The following is a 16,466-nucleotide window of genomic DNA, read 5'->3' as shown; positions in this document are numbered from 1 at the left end:
ACGGTGAAAGTTTAGGATTGTACACGTAAATGTTATAAATTATAAGAAAGCTGTAACTTTTTTTAAGCTATGTTGGTCCACTCTTCTTCAGGGCCGTGACATAATACTAAGAATGTTTGAATGTTGGATCCACTATGTCATCACGATCGTGAGTACCAAATTCGTTCTTTGCATAAGCTTCAAGAAAAGTAATAAGGTTTTCAAAAGTTTTTTCTCACATTTTTTGCTAACAAAGAACAAACGTAAATCGACGTTCAGGTCCGTGTAGTGTGATGATGGCAAAATACATAATAGATCAACTGTATCATTAGTGACTATAAATTTACAAGTCTACCAGGGTGTACCACTCTTTAATTTGATATCTAATAATTTGCATGGGATTTCATGTTTTTTAAGAGTTGGTAAATAGGTCAGGTATTGAGTAGCAATATATTCAGTTTTGTTATGACCTTCATTGATAGTTGCCTCATGATAAGTGGGAGCAATAAAAGCATTCTTGATAAAAATTGTCTCAAAAGAATCAAATTATTCAATTGCTAATACAAGAGGAAGGGTAGTTCAATATCGTTTGTAAATAATGAGGATGAACCATATCTGATACCTTTTGTGCCATGTAATTTATGTATGGGTCTTAACTTTGTATAAAATGCAGATATATATATCAATAACGTAATGAATAATGTTCTTAGTTTTTGCTTTAATCTTAGAAGTTCGATAACTTTTAAAATGATAATATCAGTGGCGGAGAGCTCCTGTCATTACATCGGTGATGCATGCTTGAAAATATGTTACGTTAATCTCCCATGGTATAAAATCTGACTTCGAATCCAATTTCATTCATTGCTTCTAATCGATTAATCAGTAATGGATTAATATCAGCAACTAATTGGATTTGTTGAGAGTACATAAGAATAATTGATTGGTTATCTTTCTTAGTAGCTTGTTTCTCAATACCTGACATATTTATCAGCTCTTAAAGAATTTTAAATCTCATGCAGAATATTAAATATCAGATTAAATAGTGGTACACCCTGGTGGACTTACAAAGTTAGAGTCATCAATAATATAGTTGATCTCGTCTGTATTTTGTTATCATCACACTATACGGACCTGAGCGCCGATTTACATTTGCTCTTTGTTCGCAAGAAAGATGAGAAGAAAATTTTTGAAGACCTTATTATTTTTTCTGAAGCCTATGCAAGAATGACTTTAGTACATTCGGACATTCGGACATTCTTAGCATTATGTCACGGTCTTGAAGAAGAGTGAACCCACAGAGCTTACAGAAAGTTGCGGCTTTCTTACAATTTACAACATGTACGTATACCAATCTAAACTTTCACCGTTTTATGATATTGAGTCACATCGGTTAGTTACACAAACTACCCAGTATTTTGTTTATTTTTTGCAAACACGTTATTTATAATATTTGACTTTCAAGTATGAGACGAGATGTTTATCTTCAAATTAACGTAATTGCTTCTCATTTGATAATACAATTTTAATTTGAAGGTACGAACTTACCACATAAGTAAAAAAAGATAAAAAACTTACGCTCGTTCTGATTTGTTCTATTTTGTGCAATTGTTTTGCTCGTTAAAAAATCAGTTGAATACTTTTTTTGTTCGCAAGAAAATCTATTGCCTTCATTCCCGATGAAGTGAAGTCTGCACCAAATTGACCTTTGACGTCCATCTGTGCCCGATACATGCACAGCCGCTTTCGGCTTTGACAATCGTAAACGTCTACCTCCATGTTTTCGGTTATAATTTTTGTAAGTGGCTCCGCAAATAAATTTAAGCCTACGATCCGTCTTCACACATGATTGCCTCAGTTTGCTAACACTCTATTCGTCAAAATCTTTAATCTTCTTTGAAAAAATGTCTTCACTTCGCCTATACAGCAAACTGTTGTCTTAAGGCATTATATTATTTTATTCTCAATTTAAGAGAATGAAATGATATTGTCTGAATTATCCTGATTTTCTAAGGCATTAATATTACCTTGAAGAACTTATTTCCAATTTAAAAGATTCTCAATTTAAAAGAATAAAATTGCGTTTATTGTCTTGGTTTGTCAAAGCATAAACATTACCTTAAAGCATTTATTCTCAATTTAAGACAATAAAAATGTATTGTTGTCTTGGTTTATTTGCATTGCTTGAATTGTCTCAATTTCTCAAGGTTGATATTCAACATAAAGTATTACATTGTCTTGTTATAAATTTGAGAAAAAATATAATTGAATTATATGTTATTATTAGACACATACAACATTGCTACAATTAAATATGTTGATTTATATAATTAAATAAATTATGACAAATTATAAAACAAGTATTCGTCGATTTGAAGACCCGCGTCGTGAATTTTAATACGAGCGAATGATTATAATGTATGAAGACTTGCGCCGTGATTTTTAATTTGGGCTGATGATTTTAATTTTTAAAGACCTTGCACTGTCGACTTTAGGTCTGGGTGGGAAGAAGCAACGACAAGTGCTGCCCTAACCTCCCCAAGAGGGGAGAGGATACTGGGAGGTTGCCGAAATTGCCTCAGAAATCTATATAGCAATTCAAATTAACCATCAATTAATTCAATAATAATGGAAAAACTAATTTTTAAATTTTAATTAAATGATTTAGTTAATTAATATTTAATAAAGTTTATTGATTCTAATTAATCAAAATAATTGATTAATTGAGTTTTTTTTTTCTTCATCATCAAAATGCATGAGAGTTGAGATGTTGTGAACACCCCTGTCATCCATGCTCTTTAATGATCTTTGCAATCATCATTGTAATTAAGTTCATTTGAATTATTACTAATTGTTCACTACAAAAAATTTTTATAAGCCAAAAGAATGAACATATTCTTCAATATACATTTATCCTGCTTCTTGTTATTCTCCAAAATGGCATCCAACAAAAATAAGAACTTTATGGATATCATTTCAATTCAAATTCTATCTTGAGGTGCCTCAAATGTCTCCAAATGAGAACTCTTATTAAGACCTCTCATTAAGAAATTCCAACATAGATAATATTGAGTGAAAAAATTTAAATTGTTGTGACATTTCAAATGTTATTCTCTTTTTGAAATATTAGAGGTCTCTGGTTGTCAAAATATTACCTCTTTTTCTAGCTTATAAAATAATTAATTGAAATTGATTCAGCAGTCAAATTAATTAATTAATTGATTAATTTTAAATCCAAGAATGTTTTAAATATAAGAATTTGAATACAAAAACATTTTAAATGACAATTTTAAATCTGAGAGTTTTAAAAAATATGAGAACAATTTAAAATTTGATGGTATTTTAATTAATCAATTGAAGCAATTTTAAAATAAATTGCAATAAAAAAAAGAAAAGAAGAGGGGGAAGGGGAGGTTTCACTAATCAATATACACAATACTCTCCAAATCAACACAAACAACTCTCAACTTTGTACAGACAGTTCTAAACTCAACCAACTCTCCAAACAACAACACAACTCAACAACCACAACTTTCAACTATACAAACTTCTGTTAAAAAACTCCTCACAACACAAACTAAAACTCTCCAATAGAAAAAGAACACTCTGCAAGCTCCAACTCTTTTATACGAGCTCCTCGAAGTAAATAAATGAAGTTCATTAAAATAAGTTAATATAAAAAATAAATGCTAAAACAAAAAATGTTGTAGTAAATTACTAGTACACTGGTGAAGGAAAAGTAAACTACTAATATGTTGGTGAAGGAAAAGTAAATTACTTGTACACTGGTGCAGGAAAAGTAAACTACTAGTACTAAAAAGAACCTTTGAAATAACAAAAAAGAAAAACTACTATAGAAAAAAAAAACCACTAGTATCACAATGACAACTGGTCAAACTTATAAGCACAACTGCTAGTAACCAATCAATTAAAACTACGGTCTGGTGTCAAACAACTACTGTTCGCGGACAAACAATCAAATTCAAACAATTGAGCATCCTAGTCTATAAGATTAGGTTGTAAAACCCGCTATCGGACAACTTCTAAGTGAAGTCGTAAGACCTACATTTTAGAAAAATTGCTAAATAAATTGCAATAATCTTAAACTCCAAACAATCCAATTCAAACCAATGAGCATCTTAACTTAAAAGATTAAGTTGTAAGACCCGCTTTTCAAGCAACTTGCTAAGAGAAGTCATAAGACCTACAAAAACAATTAAATCTTCGGGCAGTCTTGCTATAGAGCTAAGTTGTAGGATACTTTCTATGAAAGCTGTAAGTCCCGATCCAAATTCGAACACCTGGTCTACTTCCAAAGAAGTCGAAGACCTGTTAAATTCAAATTTATGGATAACGTCTAAACGAAGTTATAAATCCCAAATTAAATCAACTTTTGGGTATTCTAATAGATGTAAACCCCAAATTCCAAATAAAATAAAAACTCAAATCTCACCATCAGTCTACTCGAGATCTCTGAAAGGGTGAAACTTATGGCTGTTAATCAGATTCCCTAGACACTATGGTCAATGATTATAGTGTTGGTAGACTGAAACCTAAGGTATACCCGGGACGACGAAACCATGGGTTCTTGATCGGGTTTACCCTTAAAATACCTAAAAACTATTCATCCTTAATCGAGAGTTTTCTTTTACGAATTAAGTGGGGTAATTAACCATGAGTACAAGCACTCATGACGAGTAAAGACCCTAGATCTTTAAATCCTGACATTACCCTAAAAAACAATTTGGTTTACTATAATCTGACTTAAAGGAAATAGAATCCTACAGCTGCAAAGTAGGATTCATGTATTCGTGCCATTTTTCTTGAGCCAACAATTATTCTCAAAGCAAAAATACCAGTTGAATAGGCATAAAATATCATTTCAAATCTTTCAACTCATATGTCGTTCTCTTAGTTTTCAGTTTCATTACGATGTATAAGAGGAAACCTCATTTATTTTAAAGCACCTCCAAAACTTTTCAATTTTCATTTTTTTAACCTTTTATTTCTTAGTGTAACTTTATTTTTATATGGCATTAGATAGGGTTGAAAATGATCTAATTTCAAGCTGACCCAACCCTAAGTTTAGATTGGTTTGACGTCTTCCCATTTGACCTTGTTCTAGCTTTACCTTGCCAAAGGTCTTTTTTATGTGATCTAAATTTTAGTTGAGCCCAATTCACCACATTTGATAAATATTTGATTTTATTTTTTATCCATTTTTTATCTTTTCGTCAAGTTCTCATTCTTGAATGCTTACATGCATCCATAAATGCATATTGAAGAAGTTCATTATTGTTGTAAACAAACATCTTACATGTTAAATAAGTAGTACAAAACCTTAAAACCTGAACTATAAATCTTAAAAATTACTATATGCATGCATACATTTATTTACACAGCCAAATATATCTTATTATGATTTCCAACTTGCAGGGCTCAATATAGGGTTTAGGGTGGTTTAAATTAGATTGAGACCAGATTTGATCATAAGTCAGTTTGTTATTTTAAACTGAGCTCAGTTCAAGCTAAAATATTTCTAATTGTCTAATGATCTTCTATATCAATATCAAATTACTAGCCCATCTCTAAGAATGCTTATTGATGCTTGTTTTTCAATCATTTGATCAATGTAAACTAGCATTGTGGATGTATTTGCTTTTGGCTGCTCATATGCAGGCTCCAGTTGGCATTTCAGTGGATGACCGATGTAGGATAAATCATGTAGCCACTAGTATTGTCGCTCTTTCACAGGTTGGTTTTTTTTTTTTTTCATTTAATGTAATCTCTAAATTTCACATGTTGGTTTGTTGATTTTTTTTCATGTATTCTTGAAATTTCACTTGCAATCTTTATCATGATTGCTGAACATTTTGTAAACTCATTGATTATGTTTTGTTTTGTACTATGCATGCTGTTTAACAAAACAAAGTTTTGGTTGTTATTTATGTAACACCTCACTAACACAAAGTGTCACAGGAAAATACATTCATAATTTTCAACATATAATACTTCTAAGCATTTCCATATGTATATTTTTAACTCAACTACATTAACACATATGTTTTGAATAATGGAAGCATCTAAATATTCCCTCTTGTCTCACACAAGTAATTACAGAGTCATTAAGAAAATCAAAATACTTCACCATTATTTGACTGTATACATACCTCATAAAAACTAGTAAACAAAAACCTAAATATTCAATAACATGAGACTACTCTGCTTCAATTTTTTTCTTGCATTTACTTGTAACAACAGTAAGTATAAAAGAACTAGTGAGCTATCAAGCTCATAAAGTTATGCAATTTAAATAAAAGATTAAATACAATATTACAGGGAATAACATAATTTAAATAATAATTGAATCAACTTACAAACATTTGCTAAATAACATAAAAATCATATTTAGGATCATCATTTATTTCATTGGAAGCTTGTACAAAATATCATAATTAGTCTTTTAAGGTTCTGCCCATCATTTTTTATATAGTTAACTTTTATAAAAAATGTTCAATGGAGTTCAGGTAAATCTTGCATTATCGTCATTAAACTACATAGATGTCCATTTTGCCTCTTTCGAGGTCCTTTTTGTCCCACCTGCTAGCAGGTTTCATATCTGGGGTTCATTTTGCAAAATATATTTAAATTTAATAGAAAATTTAGATGTTATTCTTTAATTATATGAAAATATTAGGACTGACCTTTCTTTATTAGATTTAAACGAGAATTTGACTTTTAATAGGACACAATGGAGAAAAAGGATTTATGTAGCCGACCCCACGTAGTGGGATAAAGGCTTGATGTTGTTGTTGTTGTTGTTGTAGAAAATTTAGATGTTATTCTTTAATTAAAATGACTATTATTATTATTAAATTGCTTGAATATATATATATAAATATATTATGGGTTTTCTAATTCTTGATTTGTAGCAAAGGGTTTTCTTTTTGCAAATGTAATTCATTCATATTTTCAATAAGTTATATAAGCTTGTGATATAGCGAAAGGAACGGTGAGCCAGAATGTTGAACTCTAAAGTGAAGCCTAATAAGCATCAAAAGCCAAAACTTGAAAACTCACTGGTCGAGTTTGTAAATTCAACTATATTATATAAGGCACACAACTTAGTTGTCATTTTTATTTTCCTGAATGTGAAAAGCCTTTATATTATTTTGTAGTTGATTTTTTGTAATTGACTGCTTGTTTACTTTAAATATGCATTAGAATTACATATTTTCTTAGGTTTCTTTTTATGCGTTGCTTCAGGGTGGGGTGGATATTTTGTGTGACAGACTCTTAAGAAATTAAGTTTTCTATCCTGTAAAATGTAAGATCTCTTAAAACAAACCATAAGATAATATTTTCAAATAAATTTACGTGGCTTATCTAAAAATAAATTAACTCTTTCAAAACTAAATTAAAATGCAAATCCCCTTAATGGGTGTATGCGATTAAGTGTTTGATTGATTACTCTTCCATATGGTTGTGCTTATCAATAAACAACAATCCTATTTATTTTGCTGATGAACATCATATGTATAGCCTTGTAAATCACATATAACAATATAAGCTCTCACGTTAAGGATTTGATAACAAAAAAAATTACATTGTGAATCTTATACATACCCCTTTGGTTAGGCATTTTATCATAAGTGGATAAGCTATAATTTTATTTCGTAAAATCAAAATAATCTAATCTATTATGTATTTGCATGGATATCATGACTGCATGATTTTTAAGAGTACTTAGGTGGATTTAGCTAGACATATTTTTCAGGTAGGATTTGTAAGACTAGAGGATAGGTTAACTTAATTATAGGTGAGGTTTCAAGTTCATAGATCCCATGCATTTTAATTGATTTATATTTGAGTTACTACCTGTTGCTAATTCTCACATTAAATCTAGGGTCTGAGGCTAATGTATTTCTTAGTTGCATTATAAGCCCTCAACTCGTTGGTTTTTTATTTTAATCTTATATTATTGGAATATAAGCCTCAATTTTCAAAATCAAATTCATCAGCATAAACTTAAATTCAATTTCAAAATGTAAAGCCTAACTTAAGATATTATTAAGTACCTCTGCATATCTCAAAATTAAATACTCGTACTCTTTCCTCCTTTGGCTTATACTTATCAATGTTAAGTTGATTCAATCATCACTGAAATTCTAAAGACCAAATATTTAAAATGAATTTCTTAAAAATCTTATAAAGTAGTAGATTGAAAAACAAATGTAAATTACTAATTAAAAAAAAAATTAAAGGCCAAATATCATTTAGATGTAATTAACTATATAAACTTGTTATTATGGGGAACTTGGATATGAGTATAAAATAAATCCTATTCAATCAAATATATTTTATTGGGAAATATCTATGGCATATAAAAAGAAAATAAAATATAAGGTTTGTTATTGAGTCCATTGCAAATTAATATTTTTTATTTTTGGGAATAATATATTATTTTCTATGCTGCATTTGATCTCAAATATTTTAGTACTAAAGTAGAAAAATTTCCCATCAACGCTAGTCTAAAGAGTAATATGAGTGATTATGATGAGAGCTAAAGATTGAGAAAGACGGAACAGGAGTGCATTGGGAGTGAGAATGTGAGCCAAAGTTGAAAGGTCGTTGCGGGAGAGAATGTGAGTGCTAGAGAAAGAGGTGAGTGAATACTTGAAACGTGTGGAATATGCGATCATGGAGATGGGTGTTGGATATCGCGATTTGTATTTGACCCATGTATGTTGCCGTTTCTTTTTGTAGTAAACATTTGCCAAAATAGTTTCTCATTGTTCGCTCATGGGACGCACTATTTGTTTATTGTGTGTGTACAAGTTTCTTAATGTAGGCGTCGCTTAGGTACTTGTCAACCTATAACGTGCAATAGGTTGGATCATTGTATTTGAAAACTATTCAAGCGAATGTGACTATTTAAGATATGTAGATGTATGATGTAGTAGTTGTTCATGTGAACACACTATTCTTAAAACATGTACGTGGCTTTATATTTTTGCATAGGTCTAAAAAGCAAACTAGAATGGCTAATTTGATCGGTTCAATCATGAATAATCTGTTTCATCTTGAAAACTAATTTTGCATCATACCGAATCGAATTAATTAGAGCCGCCAATTCAACTGGTGAATCGGTTCCAGTTTCTTAAAACCAGCTGGTTCAAGTGTTTTTATATTTAAATAATTAAATAAATTAATTTAAATTTAATATATTATTACTTTTAAAAAAGAATTAAATACATATAATTATCATTTCCAAAATTTTTATATATTTAATTATATGCATGAATGATTTATATATATAATTTGATGATGTGAATTTGTTATATAAGTTATATGTATAAATTATATCTAAATATGTAATAAAAAATAGTAATAATTTATATTAAATTATATATTTATATATAAACTAAATTTAAATTAATATCAAATTTAAAAATTAAAGATATTTAAATTTAAAATTATAGAATATATTGTATATGAATTCTATTCATATTTTTGTCGCAAAATTATATTATTACATAATTATTCCATCATTATTATATCATTTAGACCTTATTTAAATACTTTTATTATTTATTTCCACATCTAGTTCAACTCTCGGTTTAACCCTAGTTGAACTATTGAAGGTTGAACCTTTTATTCTAATTTGATGTCCAGTCCGGTTTTTGCAACTTGATATTTTACATTTCATCCGCTTGTGCATATGTTGTGGGTTCGGTTGTCAATGTCATGGGTTGAATTTATTCTTGTATTTTTCAAAAGGTGCACCATTTATTTGTTTGTGGCTTGTTTTTTGCTCGAGTGTGCCTCATAGGGAAGGAGTTTCTCTTCAATTTATAAATAGCATCTCATTCTAGTTTATTTTTATTCAAAGCTCAGCTCACGAGTGTGTTCTTGAGAGTTTTGAGTATTCAGGAGAGTTGTTTAGTGTACTTAAGAGATTTTGTACTTGCAAGTGAGCTCTTAAATTCATTATATGTCCTCTGCTTGTTGACTAGCTTTCAAATTCATCGCAAGGCCCAACAAGTTTGTTTCGTTATAGTGTTCATGTTCAATTCTAAACCTTGCAGTTCATTAGACGTGACAAATATTGCATTTTGGGTGTTTGATATTTCATTTTATTTTTAATTTTATAATTGTATTTTAATTGTTGGTCATGTTGTTGAGTGCAAAGGTTCATTTTAATTTTATAAGTTGCAATTTCATTCACTGAAAATTTTGGTAGTCTCCTGACGTCTCCCGTATAGGAGGCATTTTCAGTAGTGTTATGCCTTCCCACTGCACTTAGAAAATGTGCATGGTTGATGTTGTGAAACACCGCAGCCGGGAGATCTTATATCCCATCATGCCAATAAGGTGTCTATGGGTCTTTATTGAGAAAGAGAAATGGAGAGAATAAAAGTGAAATAAGAGATAATGAGAGAAATAGAGAGGGAGATAAAGAGGTGTAGGGAGAGAGGAGAACATAAAAGGGAGGGATAGTGAGAGAAAGGAGGAGGCCTATGGCTGCATGCATCTGGCCATGCAGGCGGCAACCTCAAGTGGGAGTGAGATAAGGGATGTGAGTGCGGGTATGTGTGTGTGCATGAAGGACAACAAGAGAGAGGGATGGATGGAGTTCAATTTGAGAGGGCTCGTGTAGGGGAATGGCGTAAGTACGAGGAACTGCAAGAGATCAGATACGGGTATTGGCTGAGTGTTGTTATTATTGTTGTGGTTGTTTAGTTTTATTAATTATAATAATAATACAGTAATAGTAGCAAATAAAAAAGAAGGATTTTGATTTTTTTTTGTATTTTTGTTTTTGTCGCTCATTCAGATTGACGTCACCCATCTCTTCACACAAGGGCAAATTTTTTAATTTTTATTGCATGAATACCCAAATAATGTGGGTGTCTGTTTAAGTTATTTATGTTGCCCCGAATGTGTATCACGACGAACACTGTTCAGGCTTTTTGCACGAACACTTCATAGTAGCTATTGAGGTTAACCGTCATATCCGTGATTTTTCTATCGTGGCCACCAAAAATATTCTTTAATCTAAATGATCGTTATAATCATGGATAACGTTCAGTCAAGAGGTCACATGTACTCCAACAGAGCATAGACGCTTGGGGGAGTGGTTGGAATGGCTTTATGTTACAGGTCTTCTGCTTTTATGTTTTGCTTCTAGCAGCTATAACAGCTTGTTCCTTCTTCGTCTTTTGTTTAGTTCTGCCCTTGCGTATTCCTATATTGACTGAGGTGTAACTTCACTTTATTAGGCGACTTTATATTTCATTTGCATTTCTAGGATAAAATTTAGCAACTCCCTCCATCCCCAACGCCCCTAAAAATGTTTCTGAATATTTTTTTGAAGATAAAACTGACACTTATTTTCTTACTTATTTCTTTTATAGGGAATACCATTTTTCCATTGTGGTGATGACATGTTGCGGTCAAAATCACTCGATCGTGATTCATACAACTCTGGTGATTGGTTCAATAGGTGATCATTTATCATTTATCACGCAGTACCATTACATAATACATACGGTTATTTGCTCGGTCCTCTTGTTTACAAGGCTGTAATAGTGTACCTCCACTTCTAAGATAATAGTTTATTTTTGGACCATTGACCATAAAATATATTATGTTATTAAATAAAATAAAATAAAACTAAATAAATAAATATTGTCTTATGACAAAATTAATTGAGGAAGGGCAGATTGTTGAAGCTAAGATAATTTATTTAGGCACAAGACGTCATATTTACTTTGCTTTATGATACGTTTCGTTTTCATTTAGGCTTGACTTCAGTTATCAGTCAAACAATTGGGGTGTCGGGCTACCTCCCAGAGGAAAGAATGAAAATAACTGGCCCCTGTAAGTGAATTGTTAATAGCATTTCATTAATTTTTTACTTTTAACTACAATTATGTTTGGTTGATTATGGTTAATCATATGGAGATGTTTTTTTTACATGAAGGTCTATGCAAAATGCAAAGTTAAGTGATATTTCCATCATTCTATTGTTCTTGCTCAAAGGGTTGTTTGGTTGGAATTAAAATATGTGTAAAGTTTTTCAAATGCAGGGTTTTGAAAATATTGATGTTTTGTGGGATGAAAAAGAAATGCACTAAATAAATGTAGTGTAAATCATATTAGTTCTTTTTAGAGGTAAACTAAACTTTCCGAATTTTGAGCGAGCAAGCTCACTTGATATATATATATATAAACAATTCCAAAGTATTTTTTTTACATTATATTTCTTTTTTATCTAACCAAATAGCCCATAAATAATCTTCATGTCATTGCAGGATTAGACCTCGCTTGGCAGATTCATCATTCAAGCCTCAAAAGCATCATATCCTTGCTGCAGTGGAAAATTTTATAGAATTATTGCAAATTAGATATTCATCGCAACTTTTCCGTTTACAAACAGCTAATGATATTCAGGTATTATTTATTTCTATTAATTTATTTTAAGGGGAGAAATGCAAAAAAACCATAAGAGTACTAGAGGCCTAAATTTTTGAATATTTCAAGCTAAATTCAGATGATAATATTGAAATTTAAATCTTCCTTTTTCTGTACTCTTTTAAAGTTTATTTAAATTATAGCTTTAATATTTTCTGAAGTTTTTTTAAAATATAAAGACAATTTTCTTAATAATGTTTCCTAAATTCCATATAGTGATTATTCTAACTTTTTATCAAGATTTCAAATTCTAAACATCTATAAATCATTATATTTCTAATAGTAATAATTTAATAATTAATTATATGATAAAATCTAGAGTTATTCTTAATTGAAAACATGATATACAATATCATTAATTTGAATCTAGTTAAAATAAAATTCCTTAAGTATATCCATTTGTAATTTTAAAATTTTATTATTTCAATCACCACAAGCCTCACATTGGCCTTCTCCTCTTCCTCTCTATCACATTGTTCCACTTCATCTCCTTGTTTTGTCTCTTGTTCAAGCCCTCCGATCTCCCTCTCGCGATTTTAAAAGAACTCACCTAGCAACTTGGGCATCAAGATGCTATGACTGCAGCTTGTCCGTTACTATAAGTTGAGCAATCTTATTAGTTTGATGTGCCTTGAAAGGGAAAGAGCATATCACCATCAACAATTGTTTTTAGCTGAGTCTTAACCAACACAAAAGTTGGACAATAGCCACCTCAAGAGCAAAAATTTTAATTTAAAATATTTAGTTTTTATGGAATTGATAGGTGAGTTTCGCCAACTTGTGGGCCTTGACAAGTTTAGCCTATTAGAACCGCAGTAGGGTGACACTTACAATGGAATGCATATCTTCACTGGCTGGCCTAACTTATTAGCATCTATTCTGTTTGTCATAATCCCAACTAGAATGGGTGGCTGATAAGTTTGAGCCGCTAACTTGGGATTTGACTAATAGATGGGATCTTGGTTGACCGTTTGAGCTGGTGTCCTCGATATATGTTTTATAGAGTTTTTGAGTAGATTAGACTTAGACTAACTGAGTTGGTATGATGGGGACATCAGATTTCGACACGTGTACCATCGCCGGAGGCGCCGATCGACGGCCATGATTCAGAGTCTTTATTTTTGATGTTTTATTTTATTTATGTCATTTATATTTCATGTTTTTTCTTTTGGTACCCCTATGAGGGGATTAGTGCTTGTTGTAGCCCAAGGGCAATGTCGTCTTTATGTTTTTAGTTTCGGATAGCCTATATAAAGGCTTTGTCATTGTATTTTATGGATTATTGGATGAATCAAATTTTCTACTCTTATGATCTTTGTGAGTTTTTGAAGATCTCTTGGTGAGTTCTTCGTTTGAAATCTCTTTGTGAGTTCTCTAGGTATTTGCAATCCTAGCTTTTCTCTTCTTCCACCTACCTCTTCCCCACCACAAGAAACCCCACCTAAAATCACCCTAGCCCCCCTTGCCGCCGCCCCTTGGGTTTTCCGCCGCCGGCCACTTTCCCAACCCCGGCCGCCCACCTAGCCGACGACCTTCCCCCACCCGGCCAATCCCTCTCTCCACCAATTTCAAATTTGAAATTTGGAATTCAAATTTTGAATTATTTCCTAATTTAGAATTCCAAATTAGGAAAGTTCCCATGATTGAATACAATTTCAAATTGATTTAATTTGGAGTTTTTAACTCCTTTTCCACATCATCAAATCAATTTGGAAACCCCCCTTTGCTCTCTCCCCAAATCCCTCTCTCTCTAGCCATACCGCCGGCCCCCTTTGGGCTCCCCATTAAGAAGTCAATTAACTCCCTTTCTCTAATTTGAAATCCTAAATTGATTTCAAATAAATTTCCCCCCAATTGCACTAAAACTGAAATTAATTTCAGTTTTACTTCCCTCTCCCCCTCTCCCCACCGCCGGCCTCCCCCTTATTGGCTCTCCCATTGAATGAGCCATAAATTCCCCCCCTTTAATTTGGGATTTCAAAATTAGATCCCAAATATTTCCCTCCTAAATCCCTAAAACTGAAATCAATTTCAGTTTTCTAAACATAACTCCTCCTCTCACCCTAGCTCTACCGCCGGCCTCCCCTCCTCTCTACAACCCGCCGACCTTCCCCTCTTCCCCTTTGGAGAGCTTCTTGTGACGACCACCCATCTTCACCCCATGTCGCATGGCAGATCCCGAGCTAGAATGGGGGCTTATGTTCGACGCCCACCGTAATCTCAACATTCTACAATCGCCCTTCTTCGACGCGGGATTTGACTCCGACGACGACACTGTTGGAGCTTACTTGGATCGGATCCTACCGACCCTTATCCACGTCATTGATAAACAATGTTCGGACTACATGTGGACCATTGACGGCCGAAATTCCACGCCACCTCCACATCCTACGCCTTCCTCTCCATCACTACGGATCGCCGGCACCGCCTCCCTCGGAGTGGTTTCATCCCTTGTGTGGTTCTTCTTCTTCCGACAACCCTAGAAACTAACAAGTGAGCGTAAGCCTCAAGGTGAGACAAACGCTTTGTTAACCTCCAGATTCTAGTTGGCTTTTCATTGGCTTTACTATTAATTGTCGTCGTTATTTTATAGATCTTGCTAATTTAGCGGTAATAACCTGCCTAAGCTTAGTTGAAACCTAAGATCTCTTGGAAGTATCAATTGTGAGAATCATTAAGATTGTATTTTCATTATTTTAACAAGTTTTTATTAATTTTCTAAGATCCAATTCCTGGTTTCACATCATCTTGGTATTAGAGCATGGTTACCTGGGGTGCGGACTCGACGGAGTCGAGCCCTTTTTCACCCCGGGAGAATGATGCGGATATCCAAACGTCCATGGCTATCCGAGGAGCTGAAGATCAACGGCTGTCATCGCCCCACGTTATCTTATATTTTATTTGTAATTTTTAAATTTTTATTATGAATTTTTCGTTTTTACCCTCACTTAAGAGGGTCGTCCTATGTAAGCCTTGGGGGCATATGTGTCTTGTTTTAGTTTCTTAGGCCTATATATAGAGGCCCTTTCTTATGTAATGGGATGATGAATTGTTAATGAAATTTTATTCTACTTGTTTGATCTCTTAGTGAGTTCATGAGAGGAGAAGGATCTCTTTGTGAGTTCCGAGATTCCCAAGATCTCATTGTGAGTTCTTGAGGAAGTGGAAGGATCTCTTTGTGAGTTTCGAGATTCCCAAGATCTCTTTGTGAGTTCTTGAGGAAGTGGTGCTTGTAGATCTCTTTGTGAGTTCTATTGGAGGTGTTTCCAAACTCTCTTCCTCCCAAATCCCCTCCACCTGCCCCCATAAGTCCACCGCCGGCCATCCCAGGCCAATCCCACCACCGGCGGCTCCGCCGACCTCCTTGGGACGACCAAGCCACCGGCCTCCCTCTTGGGAATTTCAAATTTGAAATTCAAATTTGTTTCCAAGAGGCATTAAAGACTTTCCTAAAATAGTTCCTTGATTTAAGGCTTTCATATTAATTGGATGTGAATTTGAATTTGAAATTCCAATTAATTCTAATTGATAGCCCCATTATTGAAAATTTTCCTTTCTTTCAAAATCTGAATTTTAATTCAGATTTTATTGAATCTTTGATTAGTAATGTGGGTCCCACTCTACTTATGACAAATAATCTCCTCCCTCTCTCTATGTGGCCGGCCCCCTCATTGGGCATAATCTCTCTCCTATCTCATTAACAGGCCCCCTCATTAAGCCTCCATAATTACCCCCACAATTCCCTCTCTTCCAATTTAATTATCCCCATTAAATTTGAATTTAAATTCAAATTCATCCCGGCAATTCCACTTAATCTGAAATTTAATTTCAGATTTCCATTCTCTCTTCCCAAATTGATTTGGGATTTAATTAATCTTGCCACCTAGGAAAGTAATGGCATTTACGTTTCACATCATGGTATCCACCTGGTTTCTGTCAGCAGCATTGCTATAGTTTCAGATATTGCTAAGAAATTATGGCCATGTAATTTAAGGTGTCTTTTAGTGACCTCA

General features: G+C 32.8%; 1 protein-coding gene across 2 annotated transcripts in view; it reads left to right on the top strand.

The window, feature by feature from the left end:
* The window catches only part of LOC110115077 (pullulanase 1, chloroplastic), a 94,796-nt gene that overhangs the window by 76,191 nt on the left and 2,139 nt on the right, over positions 1-16,466 (top strand). For both annotated transcript variants that reach the window (XM_028699549.1, XM_020848207.2), the window contains 4 exons: positions 5,656-5,730; positions 11,394-11,482; positions 11,782-11,859; positions 12,294-12,432. In XM_028699549.1, the coding sequence (XP_028555382.1) occupies positions 5,656-5,730; positions 11,394-11,482; positions 11,782-11,859; positions 12,294-12,432 (381 nt within the window). The remainder of the gene's footprint in view (positions 1-5,655; positions 5,731-11,393; positions 11,483-11,781; positions 11,860-12,293; positions 12,433-16,466) is intronic.

Source organism: Dendrobium catenatum, unplaced genomic scaffold (assembly GCF_001605985.2).
Source record: "Dendrobium catenatum unplaced genomic scaffold, ASM160598v2 fragScaff_scaffold_1338, whole genome shotgun sequence".
Classification (NCBI taxonomy): Eukaryota; Viridiplantae; Streptophyta; class Magnoliopsida; order Asparagales; family Orchidaceae; genus Dendrobium; species Dendrobium catenatum.
Note: the sequence above shows the minus strand (reverse complement) of the source record. Positions and strands in the feature narration are given on the sequence as shown.